This window comes from Uloborus diversus, chromosome 9, assembly GCF_026930045.1.
Source record: "Uloborus diversus isolate 005 chromosome 9, Udiv.v.3.1, whole genome shotgun sequence".
Classification (NCBI taxonomy): domain Eukaryota; kingdom Metazoa; phylum Arthropoda; class Arachnida; order Araneae; family Uloboridae; genus Uloborus; species Uloborus diversus.
Genome location: NC_072739.1, coordinates 118438115 through 118465514, shown reverse-complemented (window position 1 = coordinate 118465514; position 27400 = coordinate 118438115). Strand labels below are relative to the sequence as shown.

Sequence of the window (27400 nt, the reverse complement as noted above, 5' to 3'; positions counted from 1 at the left end):
TTGCAGAGGCTCCTCTACTTTTTTAGTCTTAACTGTAATAAAACTATAAATAACCGATTGTTGATTTAAATAAAAGTGAGTGATACAAGGATCCTACTATGCCAGAGCATATGATAATCAATCGAATGTTATACATTTACAGTTCATTCAGCGAGAATTGACAGAGAAAGTAAACAAAGAGGGTTGCTGTTTAGTGTCAACATATGCCACTGTCATGAATTATTCATATGATTGGTGAACCTTCTTAGGAACATATTGCTTATCTGTTTGGCGTTGTTTTGTCATCACATTGCCAATCCGACAAGGATATCGCCAAGAGTCACCTCGCTTTTACTTCCACTACCAGTTCTGGCTGAATTCACTATAACTATCTTTCAGGACAAACTTACCTGATGATAAAGGAATACTCATGAGTCATGAACAATGAGGCATTAACTCTGTTCTGTCACTTGTGCAGCTGATGAGGTGACAGCTGTCAAAACATTGACATTATCTGTTGTTGATGTTACATTCACAGGAGATTCAGAGTTGGATTCTGTTACAATTGGCGCCATTGCAACTTGAATTCCATGAGCTTGAACATCTGATAGCTGACTAATGTTAGCTACAACTGTTTGGTACATGGACACGGGAATTGAAACCATTCCAGATACAGGGAAAGCTTCAGGAAAGAAAAATTACCATGTATTAAATTAAAAAAATATACTAAGTAAATAAATACATAAATTGATATGCTTTTTCAGGAATTAAAAAATGATTCCAGTTCAGTCATCATGTATATGTTTTGATTTTTTTTTTGAACTAAAGTAGCTGCAAAGAATGCTGAAATCATAGTGAAGAAACAAGATAGACAATATTTTAGAGGAGCTAAATAGTCAGCCCGCTAAAACGAATATCAACGATTCCGACATGCCTTATTCGATTGCAGGGGGAATACAAGAGACATATTTTTGAAGTATTTTGCTGGTACAGTAAAACCTGTGAAGTTGACCGCTTTTTTTCAGGCACAGAATTTGCCCTTATCATGTAAAACAACCTTTGTAAGTTGACCACTCAAGTAGTGCACCGCATGTGGTCAATTTACACAGGTTTCACTGTATTATATTCATCATTACTAAGATAAATGGTAAATGATTTTTTGGTTACTTAAATATGCACATGAATTTCACCAAAATAAAATTACTAAATGTTCTTATGTAAATGATAAACAAAACTACACTGCATTTGTGAATACATAAAAAAATTATATTTACTTAGTTTCATTTCTCCTTAATGAACTCTTCTTCAATTTTACCAGCCTTCTGGTTTATTCTAGAAACCTGACTTTAGAAATCCCAAATTCTTTCACAATTATTTGTCTAGGTTTTTCCTTTTTTTAATTGCTCCTAAAACTTTTAAGTGAACACATAAGCTTACGTTGATCCTTTTACCACACAATCAGTCCAAAGCAGAGCAGAAAATCAACAATTAACGGATTTCGGAAAAAGCCTTTCTGTATTCTCCAGCTACAACTTTATCAAACCAAGTCTAACAATGTCATTGACAACCTTCTCTTCCAAGAACAAGAACCAAATAGCCCTGGGAATCACTTTTCTATACAGAAAGCAGCCAAGTTCCTTCAGGCGTTAGTCTGGATGAGACCAGTCAGGATCAGAGACAAACAAAGAAGCATTTTAATCCTTGCTCACTGCATGTGGTCCAATTCTCTCAACTCTTTAAATACCCAACCTCTGATGCATTGTACAGCCGAGATAAGATTACAACTAGAAGCCAACTAGGATAACTGTTAGCACTTCTTTTATGCTTTGTTACAAGTGAACTTTTACTTTCAAGGGGTGAACTGGGACTTCTTTCCAAGAAATAGACGAAAAATGAACTTAAAATAAGTTTAGCTCAAGAAATTTTGATACGTAAACGATTAAGCAGGGCATGGATGAAAAAATATTTCTGGGGAATTTAACATTATTGCTATATTCTTTTTTTTTTGTTCCACAGATTTATACTCCGATAAGTGGGTATTCGATTATCCGTTACCCGATTAAGTGAGGACGACTGTATCTGTTTTACAGTGTAAGAAACCTGTTTTGGAGCAGTAAGCTAGAAGTGTAGAAAAATTATTTTTTTACTCAATTTGGAACAGAAATAACTTTGCTTCATGTCAATTTAGTATGCAAAAAATTCTGTATGTCGGTTTTTAACTAAGAAAACAAGCGAGAGATTATTTAAACTGTATTAGTAAAAATTTCTTTGTACAAAGTTTAAACATTACCCAAAAACAACAACAAAACTTAAACACAAAGAATTTAAAATTTATCTTTTGAATACATTAACATTATCTAGTGACTTTAAATTTCCCTATTGCTATTTTCTTTTTACGCTACATACATTTACCTTAATGTGAATTTTAACAATCATTATTTAATTGGATATTCCATGGAAAAGAGTTTGGTCCAGCATGCAACAACTCATACTATGAACTGCCATTTGTCTGCAAATAGGTTTGCACAGTAACCACAAAGGCTGCAAAATGGGTAAAAAACAATATTCTTTACCAATTTTGCGGCTATCGTACGCAATAGCGAGAAAACTCTTTGGCATATTTTTTAACTATAGCTAAAAAATAAGTGTGGAAAAATGTACGTAAAATAAAATAAAAACTTTTGCTCACAATTGCAAACAGGGTTGGCTTTCTGCCGACAGAAACTAGTTTTTGCCGTGCCAGTAGCAGAAATGGTTTGCAGAGGCTCATAGTATTGGATTAATTTAACAAAGGATAAAAAATCATACAGGGGTGCTTAGGAAAGAGGAGTGACCTACAGAATTAAACAGGCATTACTGATTGTAATTTGCTCACTTATATGATTCCTCTAAATTGTTTGTGATTGAAATTATCATGCCATGTGCTTCAAGAAGAAAGTGGCAGAATTTTACTTGCCTCAATTTTGTACCTAATGTCCCAGCTTTGCAAAACAAATTGGCCCCATTTTTCAAAACTTATTTTTCCCCGCAAATTTTTACCACTACCCCAGTTACTACATGGTGGACCAGTTATACAACAGATAAAAATTTCACAAACATTGCTTACTCCTTGATGCATTGTCTGCTAGCTCTTCTGTTTTAAGAATATTCTAAAATTTCTTATTTGTGCATAGTAAATTGAGAACCTGTTTAGATTTTTGAAACCACCTATTCTAAAAGGCAATTGCAGGGTCCAAATAGTGTAACATTTAATTTTTAACTGTGATAATTTTGCAATAAAATTACAGTACTTTGGTTAACAATTATTTTTTCCATGCATTTTCTGTTGTATATCAAGAATTAATTTTTCATTTTGTGAGTTTTTGCCAGTTTCTGCCGCAAAATGGCAGAAAGTGGTTTTTGCCATGCCGGTTTCTACCAGTGGTTTTAACCGCCTTGGCCAACCCTGATTGCAAATGAATCATGCACATATGAGAGCTAATCCTGCAAACAAATTTACTGAAACAGATTAAGCTAGGTTATGCCAAAAACGTGTAAGGGAAGGGGTATATTTTCTTGAACAGACCGGTTTGGTCACTCATTTATGAAAGTACTGTATATCTAAAAATCAGTAAATAGTACAGATCTAAAGTCGTAGTAAGTATTGTAGATTTTAAAACCAGAAAGTAGAGAATATCTAAAGCAGCAAGTAGTGTTATTCAAAAAATTACTTTTCAACTAGTCATGTTTCATTGACGTTGGAAGGTTAAATGTCATTAGAAGGGAAGGGAAATGAAGAAACAGGACTGTATAAAAATAAATTTTGTACTTGCTAAGTTAAAACTGGTGCATTTATCTACATATCATGGGTGCAAGTTTGGTGATGTGTTCAAGACGGAAAATATTTTCAGCTCCCCCCCCCCCTGCAGGCTTAAGGAAAAATTTATGTGTATTAATGTTGTAGATTTTACAATGCCAGGTTTGGAATGTTTTTTCGATTTAATTTTTAAGCCTTTAAATTGTAATATTTAAGCGTTTTGACATCATAATTAGAAAAAATCTAAAATCCAGCAATAAGTGGAAGGGGGGTCTGGGAGACTCCCCAGAAATTTTTCAAATTGAAGTCCAAAAAACACTATGGTAGGCCATTTTGGTAAAGTTTTGGGAAAGGAGGGGTTCAGGAACTCTTACATCAATTATTTCAAACTGATAGTCCCAAAATAACAATATTGGGCAGCTTTCAAAAATATTAGAGAAAGGGAGGGGGGGGGGGGGGTGCTCTGGGCTCTCCCAGAAATCGATGTTTTAAAAATGAAATTGTACTCCATCTTTCATACCGTTTATAAGCTTTTTGAATGTACTATGGAAGGGATGGAGTTCAGGAACCCTCCTTCGGCAATATTTCGAAATTGAATTTCCAAAAATGCAATTTTAGACGATGTTGGATAATGTTAGGGGTAAAAGCGTTCGCAGCGCCGCACCATTAGTTTTTGCCGATCGTAAATATTTTTATTGCAGCAATAAAATCGCTTAGGACATAAGGTTTTAACTTTTGCAACATAAATCAGTTCTGATCGGAATGTCCTACATAAGGTAGCGCCAACAAACCAGAAATGAAGGAAAGGTGGGGAAAGGGTATGGCCGACTAATGATAATGAATTGGCACTATTCCCCTACACAGTCTTCATTTGAAAAAGAATTCTTTTATAAGATAGCAGGTGTTGAAATTAGCAATAAAAAATCGCTTCAGTGAAATAGATATATTTTTTAAACAAGGTATCCTTTCCAATATTCCTTTAAATTTTCAGCATCAAAACATTTTCTGAAGAGAACTCCCGAAATCCTTCCTTTGAGTTCACCACAAACGTCCTAAATTTCAATTTTTAAGGCTTCAGTTTCTAAATTGTTTTATAGGAATAGTACCCCTCTTACCTATAAACATGACTTATGACAGCCTAAAAGTTTTAATACTTTAATTTTGGAAACTTTTTGAAAGAACCTTCCTACACCCTTCCCCCTTAAGTCATCCAAAGATAACCCAAAACAAAGCTCTTAAAATTTCAGAAACGAAAATATTAAAACTTATTGAGAGAAAGCCTTCGAATTCCCTCTTCTTAAGTCTTTTAAAGATTACCTAAAACTGAGTTCTGAATACTTCAGCTTTGAATATTTTTTGGGAAAGGGGAACCCCGAACCCCCAAGACAGTCTAAAGTTGCTCTTTTAAGACTCCAGTGTCGGAATTTTGCCTAAAGAGAGCCCCTTCCCTCCCTCTTGACATTCCCAAAGACAGCTTAAAAGTTTTAAGACTTCAATTGCAAACACTTTTCGGGAGAGGGTCCCAAATGCCATTTCACTCAAGTCCATTTAATTATAGCCTCAAATAGTTTTTAAAACATCAGCTACAAAACATTTTCATGTTAAAACACCAAAACCATCTCTCATAAATTCACCAAAGATTGCCTAAATTAGTGTTTTAAAGACTCCAAATTTTTTATTTTTTTAAACCTCCCCCTCCCCCCTTTTACATCATTAAAGACAGACTAATAAATTTTAAGAGTTTGCAGAGGAGAAATATCAAACTACTCCTAGCTTCAAAAATGGCTTTCAATTCAGTTTTTCAATAGTTTATACTGTAACCCTTAAGTAACACCTCCCCCCACCCTCTTAGATTGTCCAAGATATCAACTTTTTAAAACCTCAGTATCGTGGGTTAATTTGCGAATTGTTTACCCTCTTTGCAAGAGCAGCGTTTTTTCGCAAATTCGTGCTGCCGTTATTTTTCTCCTTTTCTTTCTCTCCCCCCCTCCCATATTTACATTCTAGCGATTGTTAGATTCAATGACATAGGAATTTAGTGATTCCTAAAGTCTTTGTCAAAAATGCAGGAACGGTTGCTCATCGGTGTTTCCAACCAGCTTGAGATTTCCTCTTGATTATTTCCAAAATTCCCATTTTCATTGAAATATTCAAAATCCCTGATAGTTTCCGTTTTACCTGGTATGTGGACGCCCTTTGATGTGGCGAAAACATTTCATCTTGTCAGCAATCACTCTCAATCGGTGATTCAGATTCAGCTCTTTAAGACATTTTAAGAGTGTACATAATTTTCATTTATGCGTGTAAAGTTTGCAAAAAAAAAAAAAAAAAAAAAAAAAACCGCAAATGAAAAAAACGAAAGAATGATCGAAAATAGCATGAGAAAAGGCTAAATTTTCAATTAGAGTCAATTATTTCGAAAAAAAAGGGAGAATAGCGAGTAACTCATCGGTCTGCAATGCAGTGAGTTGGAAATAACAGAGCTATACCTAAAAAAAGTCAAACGGCGCGAGTCGAAAAGCCACTCCTCCAAAAGCACGTTGCAAACAAAACAAGCCCATGGCGGAAAACCGAGAGAATATCGATGTAAATTCGTGGTTATGGAACGGTCCAGTAATTAAAGCATATTTTCCAAACACTCAATTTCTCTTTTTTAAGTACAAACCGAAAGAAAGGCATCGAATTCCTTTCCGTCCCGACCTCCGTCTCGGAAATTTGTCCAAGACGGAAATCCGTCCTGAGACGGAAGGTCTTGCACCCATGCTACATATAAATGCAATAGTTTTAGTGTAGTATTGTAAGAAATGCAGTGATTTATTCTTATTCAAAATGAATATAATAAAAGGTGCTATTTACGGCATTTTTCTTGGACTCCTTGGATATTTCTGCACTCTTTGAGATTTTTTGATAGTCTGTACCAACCCTGCTGTATGATTATGCTGCGCCCAGTAGCAGAAACAGTGTGATGTGGGGAATGTAATTAATTTTACTGTAAATACCTAGTTTTAAACTCAGTTTGCAGGGTTCTGTCCAGGATTTTTCACAGGGTCCGTTTTTTGTAAAAAATCAAATAATTTTGTGAAAAATGAATTAATTTTGTGAAAAATCAAATTATTTCGCAGAAAAAAAATTGTTAAAACGAAATTTTAGAATTTAGAGATGGCAGACACAAACTGCATCAATTAAACTTAAAGTTAAGTGTTTTCCTCTTCTATGTCGAGAATATCATTCTGGAGTGTTTTTTATATCGTTCTGGACATTTAGTGAGGGGGGGGGCCTCGCTCTCTCAAGTATCAACATTTATCTACCATTCTACATTATGTTAAATTATACTAGACACATTTCTATACAGTATTTAAAATATATGTTACAGAAAAAAAATAAATAAACAAAATAAAATTCAGACAAGGGTTCAGCATTTTTAACTTTTTGACCCAAGACACTCTTAAAAAGCACAGAATTTCGTTTAAAACTTATAAATTCCGTGATTTTTACAAAAATAAAAAGATATTTTAATTGATTACCTCTTAACAAAGCGTAATAAACATCAAAAATTCGAAAATCGAATTCCCACAGCGGAAGCAAAGAGATTGCAATTCTCAAAGTGAAGGCATCAAAAGTATAAAAACGGCTTGTAAAAGAAATATTTTTGGTAAAATTATTTTAAAATTGCATTTTAGAGTCCTATGATCTGTTGACGCAGTTGAAGCAAAAAAACTATCTATATCTATCCTTATAAAAGAAAATGGAATTTTTGCTTTAAAAACTTGAAATGAGAGTTCTAACAAAAATAAAAAGACTTTTCATTTATTTGCATCTTAATAAAGTGAAGTTAGCTTGAAAAAAGAACAAAACATGATTCTCATCTCATATCGGATGTTAAAAGATTGCATTTTTCAAAGCGTAGACATCTAAAGAACAAAAAAAAAAAAAAAGGTAATTAAAAAGAGTTTACTCAAAGTTAATCATCCTTGTTAGCATCGAAAAATCAAAACCCATATAATTTTCTCCCAAAACAGTTAAACATCGCATGGCACCGCACAGCACCTTAAAAACGCAAATATTGACAAGCTGGTAAAATGATGAGTATTTTTTCTAATCAAGTCATTATAAAGGTTCAATGCCAGACTCTAAGTGGTGATAATTTTGAAGTTGCTAACCTTATGTGAAGCGATCATATTTTTCCCTCACCCTTACTATCCCTTAGCAGTTTTAAGTTCATTTAGCAGTTTTAAGTTCATTTCACAGATATATATTATTATTATTGTTTATTAAATCATGAGCGGGGAGAAAAGTGCTTACAAACGCCTTTTCAGTTTACAACAACAACGCTGCTAATTAGCTGTGATAAAACAAACAACAAGCATTATATTTATTTGGCAGTAGTAATTATTTATCGTTTGGAGGAACATTGCAAGAGTGTTTTTTTTTTTTTTCTCTTTTGCAAAATTAGACCATTTAGTATAAGCTGATCCCTCTAATTTGACTTCAGAAAAGGTTCCAAAAATTATCGGTTTATACTTTCACATTTGCTCTACCAATAAACAATTTGTGAAAGATCCGATCTTGTTAAGGGTCCATTTTGATTGATCGGGAGATTTTGTGAAAGGTCCGTTTTGGTTGATCGTGATTTTGTGAAAGGTCCCTTTTGGTTGATCGTGATTTTGTGAAAGGTCCGCTTTGGTTGATTGGAATTTTGTGAAGGGTCCGTTAACGGACCCAAATATCCTCTGGCCAGATCCCTGGTTTGCTATACGATTAGCTTGAAAAGATTATTTTATATGACTTCAATCCACTATCATATTTGTGTGCATTTAAGAGAAAATAACTGCTAATAATATGAGTTATTTTGCTTATAATGTATTCATTCTTTAGCTACTGCAATATTTTTTTTCCTATCTTTTGTTATTTTACAACAATGGTTTGCACTCAAGAATGCCCATATAAGAAGGGGGGGGGGGGGGCTCAAGCCTCATCCTTTGAAAATAGAACTTCCTTGCTTTTAGTACTTTTTTTTTTTGCAAAAATATAAAAACATTTCTTCTCCAGTAATTAATGAATATGTTATTAAAAATGTCAAATTTTAATAACTAAGCTGTACTGAAATCTTTCTATTGGGAAAATATCCTGCTAAATCATGGGGGAAATATATGAGCTCCGCCCCTCTTAAAATTTTGCATATGGGCGCCCTTGTTTGCATGTACTTAATTCCATACTATCTGATCTTTACTGCTTATTTGGAAGTCATATTCATAAACAAGTGTTCTCCTTTGATTGAAAATCTCATATGGGATTACATTTTTAGAATTGCATAGGTGATAATTTCATGCTATATAAGAAAGTAATTGCATTAAAGAAGTTTTTAATGCTATTTGCTCAAAAATATGAGGAAGTTGTGTCAAGTGAAATTCCCGGGTTTGCACAAAAATCTAGAAACAATGGTTTTAAAACTGTAGATCAACAGCCTCATATGTGTCGTTAAATCAGTTTTTAATGGGTCATAGCTTTCTAATGTCGGATTTAGTCATTACATTTAGTTCTATCTGGGCAGTGACTCGCAGAGTGATGCAGTTTTTGAATGCCTCTTAACTTTTTAATTAAACATTTATAGTTTAATTAAAAAATTAAACGTTATTTTTCACATATATCGAAATGTTTTCAATTGTTTTGAACAAGAAAAATTAAAAAATATTTTTTTATGCAAGTGTAAGCTTAACTCCTTAAAAGTGACAAGAATTTCAGAAAAATGGTCAAAAACGGGGGAATTTTTTTGACTCTTTAATTTTTTTTCCTTATATCATTATAGAAGTTAGAAAATGGGTTTTCATTACAAAAAAAAAAAATAAAAAAAATAAATGCAATAAGTACTATTGTTATAATTAGTATATACACATAAAAAAAAGGATTACACACACATCTTATTCGAATAGAGCAAATTAAACAACATTTTGATGCTCAATATAAAATATAACTAGTGCAATATGATATACAAACAATAATAAGATGTTAATGCGTAAATTTTACAAATCTCTTACAGTATGTTATGTCCCAAAACAAGATACTGCGCACAGGTCTGTGTCGCAGTCTTTGCAATAAACTTGTGTCTCACGTCTTATCTTCTACCCTTTTTTGTTGGTTTTACGACAGTATATAAAACACTTTCTGGTTGTAGCAAATTTTTCCCCCAATGGTGGAATCTAGAATGTGTTCTGGGAAGTGTCGACCTGTGAGACGTAGCGAGTTCAGACTAAGCCACTCTGGTCCTGGAAGCTGCACTTTCAACTTATTTTGTTCCACAGTTTGTTCAACAATTGCTATTCTGTTGTTTATATTATTTTTTGCACCACCTGCAGAACTATACAAAATGAACACTAGAAATATCAGTATCCGATCTGAAGGAGCCTAAACTGTACTCCTCATCGGTTTCTGCATCGAACATTGCGAAAAAAGAATTATTTGCAAATAAACTCACTAAAAACGAACAAAAACTAAATGAGAGAAGCGAAAAAAACTTGAACGAGAAAGTGAAACTGTCCAAGAGTGTTTTTGATTGTTTCAGCAGCCGACACACTCCTGCCTTTCACTCCTTCCTTCCCACCTCCCAAGCTCTCATGATTGGTAAAAAACTAGTACAACTATTGCCATCAGGGTTGCCAGACGTCCCGTATTTCAAGGGACAATCCGGTATTTTGAAAAATTGTGCCGCGTCCCGGGGATCTTCCATACGGGACGGTTTAAGTCCCGTATTCTACCTGATAACAATATTGTACAGAACGAGACTTTATTTTAAGGGGAAAAAAATAAAACAACACATGTGAAATAATGAACTATAAGAAAATCATGTAGCAGTAAACGCAAAAACTATTTTCCTTCCGATTTGGTTTGTTTGTTTTTGTTTTGGTGGCAGACCATGAGGAACCGAATGGTTGCTTCCAGGGGAGGGTACAGAAATAATTTTTGGAGGGAGCTCGGAAATAGCAGAGTCCCCCCCCCCCATACAACGTTTCAAAACAAAGTTTTCATGACTTTATTTCTAAATATTTTTTAGGATCCCTTGAGTTCAAGTAATCTTCTTAAGTACATAAACATTATGCACTAATATACTTTGAATGTGGACATGAAATATGTTTAATTTATATTTTAACTATAAAATATTAAGTAATTAAAAAAATCATAGCTTCATAACGTATAAGTTTTACTTAACAATTTGGAAACTATTTCTTTTGCGAATTTCAAAGCAGCTGCTGATTTATTCTTAAAGCTATGATGCAGTTGAGGTAACGTTTTGATACTACATGACACTTCCACTACTAATGTGGTTTTGCCAAGAAACTACCATATAGTTTCCTTTCATTTTGTATTTTTCATAAGCTGAAAAAGAAATTTATTATTTCACAAACTGCTTCCTGGATCGAAGTGACTCTTCTAGGTAGTTTACACATTTTTTTTTGAAATGTTATCGCGATCCTACATTCACTTAAGTTCGAAACCAATGAGTTAAATGGGTTCTGCTGCTCTGGCCTCTGAGTCCAATATTACTTCTTTAGCAAACAGAAATGTTTTTATTCATATGAACTTTGTGTTCTTTTTAAAATACTAAAAAAAAAAAATCTTTATGTTATAGAGAAGTCAACTAAAAATAATGAAATAGTGAAATTAATTGATCCCTTTGGGAGGGGCATGCCCCCCTCCTCCCTAAAATCCGCTACTGGTTGCTTCTTCTTTGCTCATTGACTAATGTTGGAAATATAAATCTCTGCGCATGCGTCGTCAATTGCAATGAAAACGATTTTTATACTTTAAAAGGCACATTTTGTAAGGTTTAATGCTTTGTTGCAAATGAATTTTTCAGATTTATCATGAATAGACTCCTCAAAAATCACCCTCCCCCCCTTTGCACTCATAGAAAGCTTGTCCCGTATTTACTGTTCCTAATTCTAGCAACCCCCGATTGCCATCTATTAGGAAAATAGTGAACTAAGTATTCTCAAAATAAATCTGCTCGTGGTTCACAAAAAAGTGAATTTTTTCTCCAGCCCGAACTCAGTTTGGACATCACAAAAAATGCACTAAGTTGTTGCCTGAGCAAGGGGTGAAAAATGTAATTGTTATTGTCCACCGTGTTTCAACAAGATTAATGAGTTCAGTGAAAAAGTAACTTTTTCCTATGGAGTTTGACAATTTTCAGGAGTGGCATCTAGCATAGAATTAAACCATTTACATGCACACGTCACTCCATGATAGTACGGAGCTGTTACTGCTTATGGTATTTATTTTGTTTCTGTTGATTTACAATACTTTAAGATGCTTCAATCTTTTGTAATGGTTTATGCAAATTTCAAATACATTGATACAGAAATTAAGTAAAATAAAGTTACCTCAGAACTTCCTTTTAAGATTGTATGACTAACATGGCAGTCTAGAACCATGCAAAGCCAAGGGTGTCACAAGGGGGGACGGGCGGTGAGTGAGGATAGCCCCTTAAAATTTCCAATCCCCCCCCCCCTCCAAAAAACAAAAAAAGGTTCAGGTTCCACCACTGATTTCTTCGGTCGGACGGAAGTATCAGTTTTTTTGGGGGGGGGGGGGGGCATACACCCTTGCTCTTGGGAGATGGGCACCTCAATGACAAAAATATATGCAATTCAGCACATTATTCAGAAAGCCCTGCAGGTTTGTTGCACTTAGTCCTAAAATTTTTTAACTGGGCCCTGCACCAATGCGTGGATCCAAAGGGGACGTTACCCCTTCGAACAGATCAAAGAAAGTCCACAGTTACAGCTTTAGGCCTTTGAATTTGAAACATATTCAGGGGTGGGGGGCTGTGATTTGCACAAACCTCCCTCATATTGCCATAAATAGTTTAAACGTGTATTTTTGAGGCGCGAATTTCGAAATATGATCCTGAAGTTTTGTGACTTGTGCGACCTTTCATCCTTTCCTTGGACAAATACAGCCTACAATTTTGGGTGCCCCCCCCCCATCCCTCACTTGTCAACAATTGCAAAAATGCTTAAGAGGACAGCTTAAAAAAATCTACTGCCTCTTCTCATAGAATCACCCAAGAGAGCTTGAAATAACGTTTTTAAAACTTTCAAGTCTGAGAGAGCCTAAGAACCCATATCAAATTCACCTAATGTCATGAAATCTATATATATATAAAGGTGACGATATTTGTTTGTATCACACGGCCAGAAGACCCCATAGCACCTACAGCCCTGAAACCTAGCACAAAAATTCGAATGTGCCCCAGGCCCGTACACCTTGAAGCCCGAATTCTAAATTTCGAATTAGTTTTTTTCTAATCAACTAATTAAGCTAAATTTCGGCTAATTAGGGGTAAAAAATCCCCCCTCAAACATTATACATCTTCCCAAACAAGATGATGTTTGTTCCATTTTTCTCAATTATAACAGGAGATATAAGCGATTCTTATTGAACCAATTTTCAAGTCTTCTCTTTCGAGAAATTGCTATAACACTAGGTTCACTTTACAGACAATTTTTCAATTACTTACTTTTTAAACATTTTGGAGGAAGTTGCCTTTGTTGCTTATGCATATTTTATTGTTATTACTTTATTTTAAATTTATTGTGCATTTGTTAATTATTTTCTTTTTAATTGGAAAGTTGCTTGGCGAATTTGGCGATGAATTATGGAGTTTTATACATTTGAAAGCTACTGCAAATGTAATTTTGATGTAATTTGTTTATCTTTAATTCAACGGATTTACATTTAAATTTTCAGCACAGGCATCGATGTGCGGGGTACTGCTAGTATAATATAGAAGTGCATACTGCTAGTATAACATAGAAGTGCGGGTACTGCTAGTATAACATAGAAGTGCACATGTTTTGTAATTTGCAGGCTTAAAAGCCTGCAAATTCCAAAACTTGTAGAGAGAGGGAGAAAGCACACCTCTTATTGATTTAAAATGTAATCAAAAATTGCATTTTTTAATACTTCAATATCAGAAATTTTGTTTTGAGCTAATCTCAATGCCACAAGAAACTATGCTTACCTTTCTGAATAGCAAAAAATACTTTTTTATTAACATGGAAGGGGAAAAAATAAACTAAATATACATACCACTCTGTGTGCCATCTTCACCAGTCAGAATAATCTGACCATCTTGATTTATGGTAGCTTCTGTTAATGTCGCCACAGCCTGAGCTCCTGCTTCTCCATTTAAATCTATACTAACAGGAGTTACAGTCTGTCCATTAACTTGATGTGTACCAGCTGTTATTTCACCATCAGCTTGTGAGCCAAGAACCTGCAAAGGAAAAGGGATTTTTTTAAGGGGAAATAAAATGAAACTTAAATCTTTTTTATAAATACAGTGACCTCTCACTTATACAAGATTAAAGGAGACAACAAAATTTTTGCACACAAGTGAAAAACCTAAAAATTAGCTTAAATGAATTAAGTTAACATTAATTATACGGATACTAATAGTACACTACTAATACTTATGAATAAATACACTCATAATTTCCGTTTATGCATTGTAATTTTATAAGAAAGTAAAAATTTGAAGCTGTACCTTTTGTGATTATTTAAACTGTATGCAAGCAAATTTCCAAAAACCTAAAGTATGTTTTGTGATCAGTGCCGTAGTCTATGAGGATGCAAAGGCCCTCGTAGGTTATATCGGTGCTTACCTCTTGGCCTTGCCAACCTTCTCGAATATAACCTGTTCTCGTTCTCCCCTTTCAACCTCAATCACAAGACTAATCCCTCCCCCAATTGCACATTTGTGCGAAAAACAATATGTTCTGGAAGAATTGAGTAAGTTCGTGTGAATACATTTCAAGAGACAGAAAAAAAAACTATTCTTCAGGTAAGCAAAGCATGGAGCAATTTAAATAAATCTTGAAAAAATTAACAAAAACAAATTTATTATTTTTCTCAGAAAAATCTGATGTGATACACAATAATTTTTCAAAACAAAAGAAGCTTCAAACATGCAGCAATAATGTGTATAAACTAATGGTGAACAGTGAAGCATTAATTCTTTTTCTTTTGCATATTTTAAAATAAATATTTTATTTTATAGACAAATAATGAGAATCTAAAACTTATTACTTTTTTAAGCTAGTACTTTTCTAAAAAAATCTGCGATTAGCAATAATTTAGTACATACTAAAACTAAGTTTATGATAAATATAATAAACAAATAATCAGAAAAAAATATTAAATTAATGTACTTCATAATTAACTTATCAGACAATATCAGATATAGTATCAACCAAAATTTTAGGATAGGCTACAAATATTGAAAAAAAAAAATCCTGATTGAAAATTCTTCCAATTTCTGTATTTTATCGATGTTCCAAAAGTCCTGAATTAATTCTTTAGATCAATTTTATTTTCCAAAATGTTCATTAACTTAAGACACTGCTGACAATTAATTACAATTTTTTATGAGTCTCTTGAATCAACTCGGATGCAAATGACTTAAAATTTTTGAGTCGAATGAGAGGCAAAATTAGAAATATACAAGTCCCCAACTACACAATTAAGCATATAATCAGGAGGTTAAAAATCATGCTAAACCCAAAATTATAAATGTCCAAACGGTAGAATAACACCATAAAGGAAAACAAACAAGTATTACAGAAGCAGATGCAAACGGATTTCGAAATGTGAAAAATCGGGACTGATGGGTAAAAGTGTAAGAAACGGCCAAGATGTGTAAATTGTACACCTAATTTGTAGAATTCGATAAATATGCATGTTCTTGAACCCAAAATCCATGACCAGATGTCAGTTTCTATGGCTTTTGCGCATTTTTTTTGCTGAAAATCATGACTTTCCGTGACCATTTTTGATCATAGTCAAAATCCATGACTTTCCCCGACTTTCCATACATCCAGGGAGGAAGTGCGAACATAACTGCTATGCTAGCGAGCCCAGTAGCAGAAACTGCGAGACGCACACCTCAGATTTTCCAACGGCCTGCAGATAATTTTACCAAAGATCAAAAAGAAAGAAAAAATTATTAAATGAAAGAAAAAAAAAAAGAAAATACAACTTGGCAAAGATCGTTTGGAGATCGTTTTTTTTGACCGGAGAGGCGATGGATGCTTCAGCATTTCAGTTAGAAACATAGTCGCCATATTTGGTTATTCACAAGATCGAAGTAGATTAGATGCTTAAGAGCCAAAGTTTTCAAAAATAGAGCAGATCTGGATGTTTTATTTTTTAACTGCAAACTAATGAAAATTACTTAAATGTGCAGCAAATCTTTTTTTTTCTTCTTCTTTTTTCAAATAATTTTCTTGAGAGATGAACATTTTATGCTTAAAATTTCACCTTCTCCTCACTGCTTTGCAAGCAAAAGCGCTAAAAACTTTTCAACTAAAGTTGTAGTCTCATGAAGATTTTTTTTTTTTTTGAATTATTTTTTCAACAAATTCAGAAATTTATATCTTAATTTTTGGCGTAGCCGTCATGTTTGGTTATTTCCGAGATGTTAGTACAAAAGACTCTTTAAGGGCCTTTGTTTTCAAAACGGAATTGTATGTTGATTGCAATAAAAACTATTGAAAATTCTGCAAAATGTGCCATTTTTTTGCGATAATTCTTAATTATTGACTTGAAAAATGCAAAAGTTTCTTTAGAACATTATCTTATCTTCATTGCTTTAGAGGCTAATGTGCTAAAAACTGACTATTTCATCTAAATTTTAGTTTAAGGATTTTGAATTTATTACTACTTTTATGTAGAAAAATCAAACATCTATTTTACTCATGATTATTTTTGCGTAGACGCCATGTTTGGTCATTCGCAAGATGGAAATAGGCGAGCCAATTGCCCAAGTGTCCAAAAACAGAATTGGATTTTTACCTCAATACAAACTATTGAAGATAATATAAAATGTGCAATGAATCATGTTTTTTTAAAAAATTATTTTCATGAAAAATGTGAATTATTATCTGCACAATTGTACCTGATCCTCATTGCTTTAAAAGCTTTGCTATAAACTAAAACTTTCATCTAAAATGCAGATTCCGGCCAACTTCTCATTTACTAATATATTTATTCATTTATTGAAAAATAATTCAAAAACCCACTGCTCCCCCCCTTTCCCTTTATACTTTAAAACTCGGTGACAGTGGTGGCCACTAAGTTTTTCGGGTCTAATGGCTACTGGCTAGTTGGAAAATTTCTGAGTCTTGATATTTACAAGGGACTTGTATATTTTATGAAAACTTAAATAAAAACTAATAATAATGCTGCAGATTATTTTCAACTGCCCAAAATAGTGTCGCAGACTGGCTAGAAAGTTTCTGCTACTGGGCTAGCGAGTCACGATAAACAACACAAAGCGGTTTACTCTGTGTATGGACAATGGGGGAAGTCACCCACCTAATTTAATCTTAAAACTAAGTAAAACAAAACTTTAGATAAGTGCCTAGATCATAAAAAAACAAGTAAAGATTTTCTGAGTCATATATTGGGTTTCCTTAAGTTTTGAAAAAAGGAAGATATGCTGCCCCACCCTACATCATACTTAATCGATAGTAAACATCAGATGTGTTCACATCTACTCTGATAGTAAAGCTGCTATAAAGGCCTTAATTAAGGTTGTAATGACATCCCATATTGTTTGGGAATGCTATGATATGCTTTGCACTCTTACAAATCAGAATAATGTCACTCTCTGTTGCGTACCTGGGCACTCTAGATTTAAAGGAAATGAAATAGCCGATGACCCTGCCAGAAAAGGTTCTGATACTCCGTTTGTTTACTTGGAACCAACAATTGGAATTTCAAAGACTCTTATTAGGACTGCCGTTTTTAATATTTTTAGGCAAAAACAGTATCATGACTGGCATAACTTGGATGTGTAACATCAGACTATATTATAACATAACAGCTTAATAGGGCTTGTCCTAGAACTAAGCAAAGGAGCTTTTCAGTCTTTATAGCAATAGTATTAGGAAGAATCTAAGTTGAAGAGGTTGCCTCTTTTATGAGGAAACTGTTACTGACATCCTGTGTGATTGTAAAAAAGCAGTCGAAAACTTTGTACTGTGGAATGAGTAAAACGACAACAACGTGTGTAAAATACAAATAAAGTATTAAAATAGAGTTGAAAACTCCGCAAATTTGACAGCCCCGAAACAGCTGTTTGCCGAGTTTCGAACTCCGTTTTAATACTTTATTTGTACTTTATACACATTGTTGTAGTTTTACTCATCCTGTGTGATTGTGTTTGCCTATAGGTTTGAACACCTCTGTCGTCATTTGCTTGAATTGTGGCAGATTCATGACATTTCTATTAGGTGTTTGCTGAATTTTGCTTCAGCTACTGATCTGTAACAAGATTTCTTTTGGAGACTAGTACAATAGACCTCTGATCCCAGTGCTTGGTTACATTGAGCAAATTTGTCTTTCATTTCATAACTGACAGATAAAAATAGTTGTTATGGCGAAGAAGTTAGCATATTTCCCAAATGAACTAGGTGAAAATGGTCTTTCTCCTGGCTGCTTTTATTTTTGGAAATTCCAGTTGGTCTTTTTAGAGAAGCACTCTTAGATGAAGAAACAATTATACAACTGTCTCAACAATCTCAGTGGAAGAAGCACTTGATTACCCAACCTATTAAATTCAACTTTGAAGAATTTCATGTTAAATGGTTTATATTAATCTGCATCTATTGCACTGCATACATATGACAAAATTTTAATTCACAAAAATATTCTAATAATAACAATAGGTGATTGATTTTACAAACATCTAATTTGCAAACTTTCAGGGTTTTACAAATAGCTTACTAGTCCCGAAAAATATTTTTCTAAAAGAATGCTATTTGATTTTAGATCTCTATCTCATAAACAATTTTGTAAAATCATCATTTGTATTATTTTTATATTGCCATTTAATGCAATACTAGGTAAACAAAGAATAAAGGAATTAGAATAAATTTTCCTTCAACATTCAATTTCCAACCTACTAAGAGAAAAAATTTGATTCTAAGGTCTACTTACTGCACTCACAGTTCGTAATTGTGCTTGCGTACCATCTGGTAATGTAACTACTGTATTTGTTGGATCTACTTGAATTAATGACACTGTGCCATCTGGATTACTTATGGTTTGCACCATAGCTGGATAATGAGCTGTCAATGGTTGAGCATATAAAGTCTAAAATAAAAGATGAATGAAGATTAAAAAACTAGTAACTCTACAGCTAAGATTAAATAATACAGTGTACTGTGTTTAAATCCTGCTTTACTAAAAGAAAAAACTAATTTTACTTTTTGAATGAATACACTGCTGCTTTAACATAGTATTTTTAACCAGTAAGTTTTAATTAATTGCTTGCTTTCATATATTTTTAAAAAGTATCAAGAATTAAAAAATGATTGAGAAAATATTAATCTTATTCTTTTTAAGTTCTAGAACATAACTTTTTATCATTTCGGTTGAGGTAATACAAACTGGAAAAATTACCACCACAAGAGCTTGTCAGTAATGAGTGTCTTAACAGATTGTAAATGTGTAAATTTCTTAATATCAACAAATAAAAAATATATTAGAACAATCAAGTGTAACTCACTGCAGAAAAAATATTTTTCACAGGGCGGCTATCAAAATACAAACATGCTAGCTGACCCTTGTGAAGCACCTGTGCTCGACAGCGTTAGTTTGAAAATCAAGTTTTCTGATGGTATTTTTTTGAAAAATAGTAAATGCGTGATTTGTTACCTTATGTTTAATTACTGATGACGGAATTTATTTTCTAAAATTATACTTTATTTTTGTAGTTTTATGGAGTGACTAGCAGCGTCACCAGGATTAAACTAGTCTACCTTGAAAATAAAATTTATGCCGAGTGAGGCATGTTCAATAATTCGGCTTAAATAAAAACAAAAAAAGTGCAAAATTTCAGTGCTCAGAAAATTAGAGTAAATTGGCAGTAACTTAGGTCGTCACAAAAAGATTGTTGCTGATTAATGTGCCTTTTCAAGTACCAAGATATCAAACACAGAAGTTATAAAGATGTGTACCTACTTTTGATTCAAATACATAAATTAGTTAAATTACAAAGATCAGAAACAATTCTTGGCTCAAACTTTAATATTTTCAATGAAACATTTAAGCAATAGAAAATCAAATTTGATAGGTTAAAAAGAAATCAATTACAGTTGGCTCTCTGTTTAATGACTTTCTCTATTTAAAGACTGCTTTTCGCAGTCCCAGATGGTCCACTATAGTTTTAAAAAGCATTCTCTTTAAGGACGATTTTTTGGTGGTCCCTTGAAAGACGTTAAACAGATAGAAAAAATATTCCTTTAATGCTTATCAGTCTCAAATAAACTTAGTTCATGCTTTACTTATTTTCTTTCAACGTGGGATTTTTTATAACTTCTGAAAATTTACTTTGAATTAATGAATAAAAATTTCTATATTTTCATAACATCAAATGTTTAATTCTATTAATTATCTGAAAAAAAAAGTTAAAATACTATATATTGTTGATTTGGTTGAAAATACTTATTTGGTTAAGTTTCAGAGGTACCATGTGTCTATGGTTCAAGTAATATATCATAACTAGCTGCGTGCCCGGCGTTGCACGGGCTACCTAAAAAATGTAAGAGCAGTCCAGTTGATGCTTTTGTAGTACACTGACACTAGTTTCTAACGCGTTAAGGAATAAATAAATGCGCGTAAAGCAAGGTTTGCAAAACACCAGTAAAACATATTTTTGCCAAAACACCTCATCAACGTTAATAATCGTTATCAATGATACAAGTTATGAGTACATTTTCAGTCAGCACAAAAGGGGAAAATATATGCATTATCAACTATAATCCTTACTCACGTTAAACTGAATTACATCTGATAGTCTATATCGGAAATATTTATGCACAATAACAATCCGCTTTTTACATAAAATAGTCTACTACCCGGCGTTGCCCGGGTGTTTATTAATGCAACATACCACTCAGATAAATATTTGGATGGATTCTATCCACATGGTCGTACAAGAATTACATCAATCCGTTTTCCAGGTACAAACCCTCAAAGAACTCAAATAACTTGTAAATCACTCATTTACTTTACGACGTGCACGGTCCTCCTCTAAAATGAAAGTTATGTCATGTGACGCGTATTTAACAATCAGGCTTAAACAAAAAAAAAAAAAAAAAACAGCAAAATTTTGTTGCAGATTACGGCAAAATAATCGAAAAGTAAACAACTTAAACACCCTGATTACAGGAAAAGCCTTAAAACAAAAGCCTAATTTTATTTCTTTATATTCGAGAAAAAGAAATGGCAACAGATCTTTCATCTCAATGATTTTCTTCACGTTGTAAATTTTAATAAAAGCGTTCATCCGGAAAGTTGAGTTGAAGCACTGAATAATAATTTGAATGGAGGAAAGCCTTCGAAAAATAGTGATTTGATTTTGAGATCTAAGAGTCATAATTAAAAGTTTTTAATTGATATCTCCGCTAATTATTATCGGAGAATTATGTTAAATAGCCAAACATGAAGACGGGAGGATTACGAATCCATCGATACCTGGTTCGATGGTCAGTTCACTGTCGTTTGGGAGAAGAAGCTTGGACATAGATAGATAGATAGATAGATACTCAGATTTTATATGTATAAGACTAGCTGCGTGCCCGGCGTTGCACGGGCTACCTAAAAAATGTAAGAGCAGTCCAGTTGATGCTTTTGTAGTACACTGACACTAGTTTCTAACGCATTAAGGAATAAATAAATGCGCGTAAAGCAAGGTTTGCAAAACACCAGTAAAACATATTTTTGCCAAAACACCTCATCAACGTTAATAATCGTTATCAATGATACAAGTTATGAGTACATTTTCAGTCAGCACAAAAGGGGAAAATATATGCATTATCAACTATAATCTTTACTCACGTTAAACTGAATTACATCTGATAGACTATATCGAAAATATTTATGCACAATAACAATCCGCTTTTTACATAAAATAGTCTACTACCTGGCGTTGCCCGGGTGTTTATTAATGCAACATACCACTCAGATAAATATTTGGATGGATTATGGATTCTATCCACATGGTCGTACAAGAATTACATCAATCCGTTTTCCAGGTACAAACCCTCAAAGAACTCAAATAACTTGTAAATCACTCATTTACTTTACGACGTGCACGGTCCTCCTCGAAAATGAAAGTTATGTCATGTGACGCGTATTTAACAATCAGGCTTGAACAAAAAAAAAAAAAAAACAGCAAAATTTTGCTGCAGATTACGGCAAAATAATCGAAAAGTAAATAACTTAAACACCCTGATTACAGGAAAAGCCTTAAAACAAAAGCCTAATTTTATTTCTTTATATTCGAGAAAAAAAATTGCAACAGATGTTTCTTTTCAATGATTTTCTTCACGCTGTAAATTTTAATAAAAGCGTTCATCCGGAAAGTTGAGTTGAAGCACTGAATAATAATTTGAATGGAGGAAAGCCTTCGAAAAATAGGGATTTGATTTTGAAATCTAAGAGTCATAATTAATAGTTTTTAATTGATATCTCCGCTAATTATTATCGGAGGATTATGTTAAATAGCCAAACATGAAGACGGGAAGATGACGAATCCATCGATACCTGGTTCGATGGTCAGTTCACTGTCGTTCGGGAGAAGAAGCTTGGACATAGATAGATAGATAGATAGATACTCAGATTTTATATGTATAAGATTAGAGGCAGTACAACAATTTTTAGCCTACTTTCAGAGTAAAAGAAGAAAAAAGCATGAAAAGAAGGCTTAATGCATCTTAAAAATATCGCGAAAAACAAAAAGTCAAAAATAAATAAAATAATTAAATAAATATCGAAAAATTAAAAATTGGAAAGTAGGGTATTGAGATGGGGAAAAATGTCTGTCGGTCTGCCTGTCCCCCCCCCCCCCAATAATTTTTGAATGAATAGTCAGATTCGAAAAAACTTTCTTTTGTTCGAAAGATCTCGGCAAGGACACCTCATTCCCATATTTTATTTTTTGATTTGAACTATTTTTTGCTCAATTTTGAACAGTTCAAAAAAACATTAGCGCCTACAGGGAAATTCAAGGCAATTTTGAACTATGAGACGAATTTGCTTCAAAAAAACTTTGTAGGAAAAAGCTTTTGATGAAACACACTTGTATATAAAATATCTTTTTGATTTGAACAATTTTCCGTTCAATTGTGAACAGTTCAAATCCCTTAACAATAGTGCCTATGGGGAAACTGAAAGTCAACGTACGTTGCATACTTGAAGGCGGACTTACTTCAAACAAATTTTGTTGGAAATAACTCTTGATGCCAAACTCCAGACTTCGACTCCGAGAATTTAGGGGCACCTGACTTCGACTTCTGCGCCCGACAATTAATCGGACTTCGACTCCCCGACTTCGAAGCTTTGGCAAATATTTATACACGGAGGACAAATGACTGACCCTGATTCTTAAATATTAGACTCCGACTCTTTTATCTCAAAATAAGATTGACTCTGATTCCACAGCTATGGTTTTAACTGTGAAATAATTATTGTTGATATGACTTGTTTTTATTTCTACGCTAAAGTTTCAATTTAGGTACTCAGTTTTTGGTGAATAACCTCGAAATCATTTATGTTTCAACATAAAGATATGTGCAGATGATTTTTTTTTTTACAATGAAAATAATTTTTTTAAGTTGACATTTTATTTATTTATTATTATTTTTTTTTGGTAAGTGCATTAATTCATTTAAAAAAATGTTTTTGGCAACAGGGAAAAAAGCTACGATTTTTTTTTGATATGATGTATTTATTTTAATGAGCTTATTAATTTTAATTCTTATTTTTTCGTTTTGAAAGCCGTTAAAGATTTTTTTAATGGAAAAAAGTGTATTAGGTGCTTTGTTTAACAACAGTTGCTGCTATTTTATTCGTTAATTTTTTTTACGCATCTAATTTTTTTAGATGAGTGAGGAATATTTTATTCCTAGAAATCAGCTTAAAGTATCTTAAAAATAGGTTTGAAAAAATTTGAGATTTTAGCTATTTTTGAGAATATTGATCAGGTACTAGAAAGTAGTATGGGTATACGGGAAAGTAGGATCGTCTAGTTCTAGACAGAACTTCTTGTTATACAATGAGATTGTAGTACAAATGCTGTAAACGTTTGAAGAATAAGGAACTGATTTGACATGAAATGTCTATTTATAAATTAAAGTATGGAAACTATTACAGGGTGGCGACAGGAACTGTGAAAAAAAGTTCCCTGACTTTTCCCTGATTAAGTTCACCAAATTTCCCTGATTTACGTTACCAATGATAATAGTTTTCTTTCTTTGCTCTACTTGAAGTCCGTTGTATGTTTGTATAAAATGCAGTATTTTAAATGTTTTAAGTTGTGTAAACTTGTTGAACTAAAGATATATTTTAAAAAAGATGCTACTTTTTTAATAAAATGGTTTAAAAAAAAGACATTTTTTTGGGGGGGGGGGGGACCTACAAAACAGTATATTAAATTTTTACACATGGAAAGATTATAGAAAATTTTTAAAAAAATACTTCACTTCCAGAAACCACTTAGCATAAGAATTTTTAGAAGCTATTAAAATGACTTTTAAAATCATATGTGTCCTTATGACAGAACTAAAAAGTAATTGAAATTATTTTGAACTAAGTTTTTAAACAGTATAATAATTGTTGCAAGAATAACAAGTAATAGTATTCTTATATAACTAATTGACATATTTATGCAAAACAGATGAAACCATTTGACATCCATTCATAGGGAGCTTTTCTCTAATCAAGAACATAGGTTTTAATGAATGAATACAGCATTTTAACAATAAAAAATAAAGATATTTACTTAAGTACACAAGTTAACTCTATTTCAAATGATTTAAGTATGTAACGAAAAAAATCTTAGATTGCTTTTGTAACAAACAACTTTGAAATACAAGGGAAAAAAAAGCAATTAGTTAATTTCAAAATATATAAAAGAAGAATACAACTTGGTTATAAAATTAAAGAATTACTTAAGTCTGAAGAAAAGAAAACCCTGACGATCTGTGGTGACAACAAATAGTATAACGGCAAAAAACAAAGTTTTTTTAAATTGAAAGTTTAATTTTAGCAATTAAATTAAAAATGCGAAGAAGTTTAAGCTTTTATAGTATTAATTAAAAAACCAAAGATTTCTTCTTGAAATCGTTACAGTACTTAATTACTTCGAAACAATGAAAAAAGGCAAAGGAACTAAGGCATTAATGAAGGCTTCCTCTTTACCATTACGGTTGTTTATTTTACGTAGCATTGAAAGCGTAAAAGGAAATTTCAAGCTAGGTAAAATAAACTACCTAACAGACATAGAAGCAATCTTAGGAAGTTCATCCTGTGGTTAATAAGTAAGATTCAATACTTTGATGTTGAGAAAAAAAGATGCACAAATATGCGGTAGTGTATAAACACACCTCATTAATTTTACCTTTTTTTTTGAACAGAAAATTGGTGGAAAATGCGTAGGGAATTAGAGTATTTAATTTTGTAAAGTGAAAAAAAAAATTTTTTTTTCTTCATAAAATCAATTTTCCCTGATTTTTTGTTATTTTTTCGAAATTCCCTGATATTTCCCTGATTTCTCCCTGATTAATAAAGTTCCCTGACTTTTCCCTGATCTCCCTGATTTCCCTGATCTGTTGCCACCCTGTATTATTAATATTATTATAAAGAAAGCTAAAAAAGAAATTTATTCACAGAATATCTTACTCCTTGAGCACCAGCAAGGCTTTCAATTGTCGATGCTTGTGCTTGGATTGCTGCTTTCGTTTTTTCTTTATCATCATCATTCGTAAATGCAGGTAATAGATCCTCCCGCCCATGGTATTTATAACAATTTATCACAATCTGCCGTAAAGCATGGGTCCAAGATACCTGAAGTAAAATGAGACATTTTTGAATCATAAATGTAAAATAAAACAGTCAAAATAGGGGAAATTTTTTAAAATAATTTTAATTTTTAAAATAGATGCAAATTTTATAGACCAAAAATTAAGTTATGCTTTGCGAAACATATGTTAGATTCTCAACAAATTGTTTTTCAATACATTAATGCATTTATTTTAAAATTAGAAGGTCCTATAAGAAATGGGGATTGTCAGTTCCTTTAATCTGTTGAATAAACTACCAATTTCCGAGTAAGTTCAAGGGGAATGTTGTGAGATATGAATTTGGATTAATGTCCTGATCAGTGTGTGTGTGTGGGGGGGGGGATCTCATCGACCACCCCTTACAAAGTAAAATATCACACTAGCAACGTAAGCATATCAATGGATTGAAACCCAAAAATTCTAAAAACAAAGTTCTGTAAACTATTATTCCAAATTGTGTGAATTATAGAGTTGACAGTTGTACAATGCATGCAAAAATGTATAACATTGGAACAACTTGTAAAAATAAATTACAATTTGATTAATGGTTGGATAAAGTTTTGAAAAATATGTTTAAAAACTGCAGTATGCTTCAAAAACATATTTTAAAGTCTTGTATATATGATTTCTCTAGAACATCATGATGGTTAAAAATAATTAAGAACAAAACATTCTAACATTTTACTTTCATTTATATGCAATTTAAAAATATTACATTCTATATTACATACTTTCTGCTTATCTTCATCTGTACGGGCATCACTTCTTACATTTGCCCAAGGTAACTCTTTAGGCCACCATGCTGGTCTAGTAGATTCTCGTCCCCAACCTGGTTTTCCTCGTCCGGTAGAATATTTTAACATTAGAGGTATGAATGTCCTTAATTGTGCCTAAAATTAAAAAAAAAATTCAACAATTCTATTCAATAAATTGCAATGAGTATTATTTGTTACAAAAAAAAAAGTAAAACAATAAATTATTTGTTTATATCGATTATCTATACTTTCATGTGCATGAAAAAATGGGTATGAGGTATATGCTATTTTAATCCCCCTGACAAACAATGAGAAAATAATTAATAGCAAAATTAGTTTTGGGTAAAATCAATGTGGACTCCTGAAATTGGTGGATTTGTTACGCTCCACTATATACAGACACAAATATACAGGGTGTATTAAAAAGAATGACCCGATTTCAAAAAATCATAACTATTCAGATTTTAATCCGTCTCATTAAATAAAGGTATCGTCAGAATGGGGAAAATCTTGTATTTCACAGATTTGCCGATCAGTAGAGCTAACTCTCATTCTTCGCCTGCCATTTCAGTGTTTGTGAAAATGACGACTGCACGACAAAACTCGTATTGTGTTCTACGCTTTGCGAAGTGCTAGTTCGTAACAACTATTCAGCGTGATTTTCATCAAGAATCAGGGTTGGTTTTTTTGCCGGGACAGTGGAAAGAACCATGGCAAAAATGGAAAAAAACGGCAAAAATGGAAAAAAAGGCAAAAACCTAATTGCAAATAAAGTAGCATTGTATTGTTAATCAAGAAATAGTGACAATATAATATAAATAATGCACTTTTAATATTTTAATTATGTCTCTCCATGTTACTTCTAATTTATAAGGTGAAAAATAAATAAAAAAGAAATGTTGGGATTGCAAAACTAGGGATTTTAAATGTTTGCTAACACAATTTTTTCAGAATGATCCAAT

The 27400-nt window shown here is 32.7% G+C and overlaps 1 protein-coding gene across 1 annotated transcript in view; it reads right to left on the bottom strand.

Moving 5' to 3' along the window:
• Positions 1–389: 389 nt before the first annotated feature.
• LOC129230456 (DNA-binding protein P3A2-like) overlaps positions 390–27400 on the bottom strand; it is a 38643-nt gene continuing 11632 nt past the window's right edge. Inside the window, exons 5-9 of the mRNA XM_054864855.1 lie at positions 26415–26573; positions 25523–25687; positions 18776–18931; positions 13865–14051; positions 390–661 (exon numbers count right to left, since the gene is read on the bottom strand). Coding sequence (XP_054720830.1) covers positions 432–661; positions 13865–14051; positions 18776–18931; positions 25523–25687; positions 26415–26573 — 897 coding nt within the window. The 3' untranslated portion in view covers positions 390–431. The remainder of the gene's footprint in view (positions 662–13864; positions 14052–18775; positions 18932–25522; positions 25688–26414; positions 26574–27400) is intronic.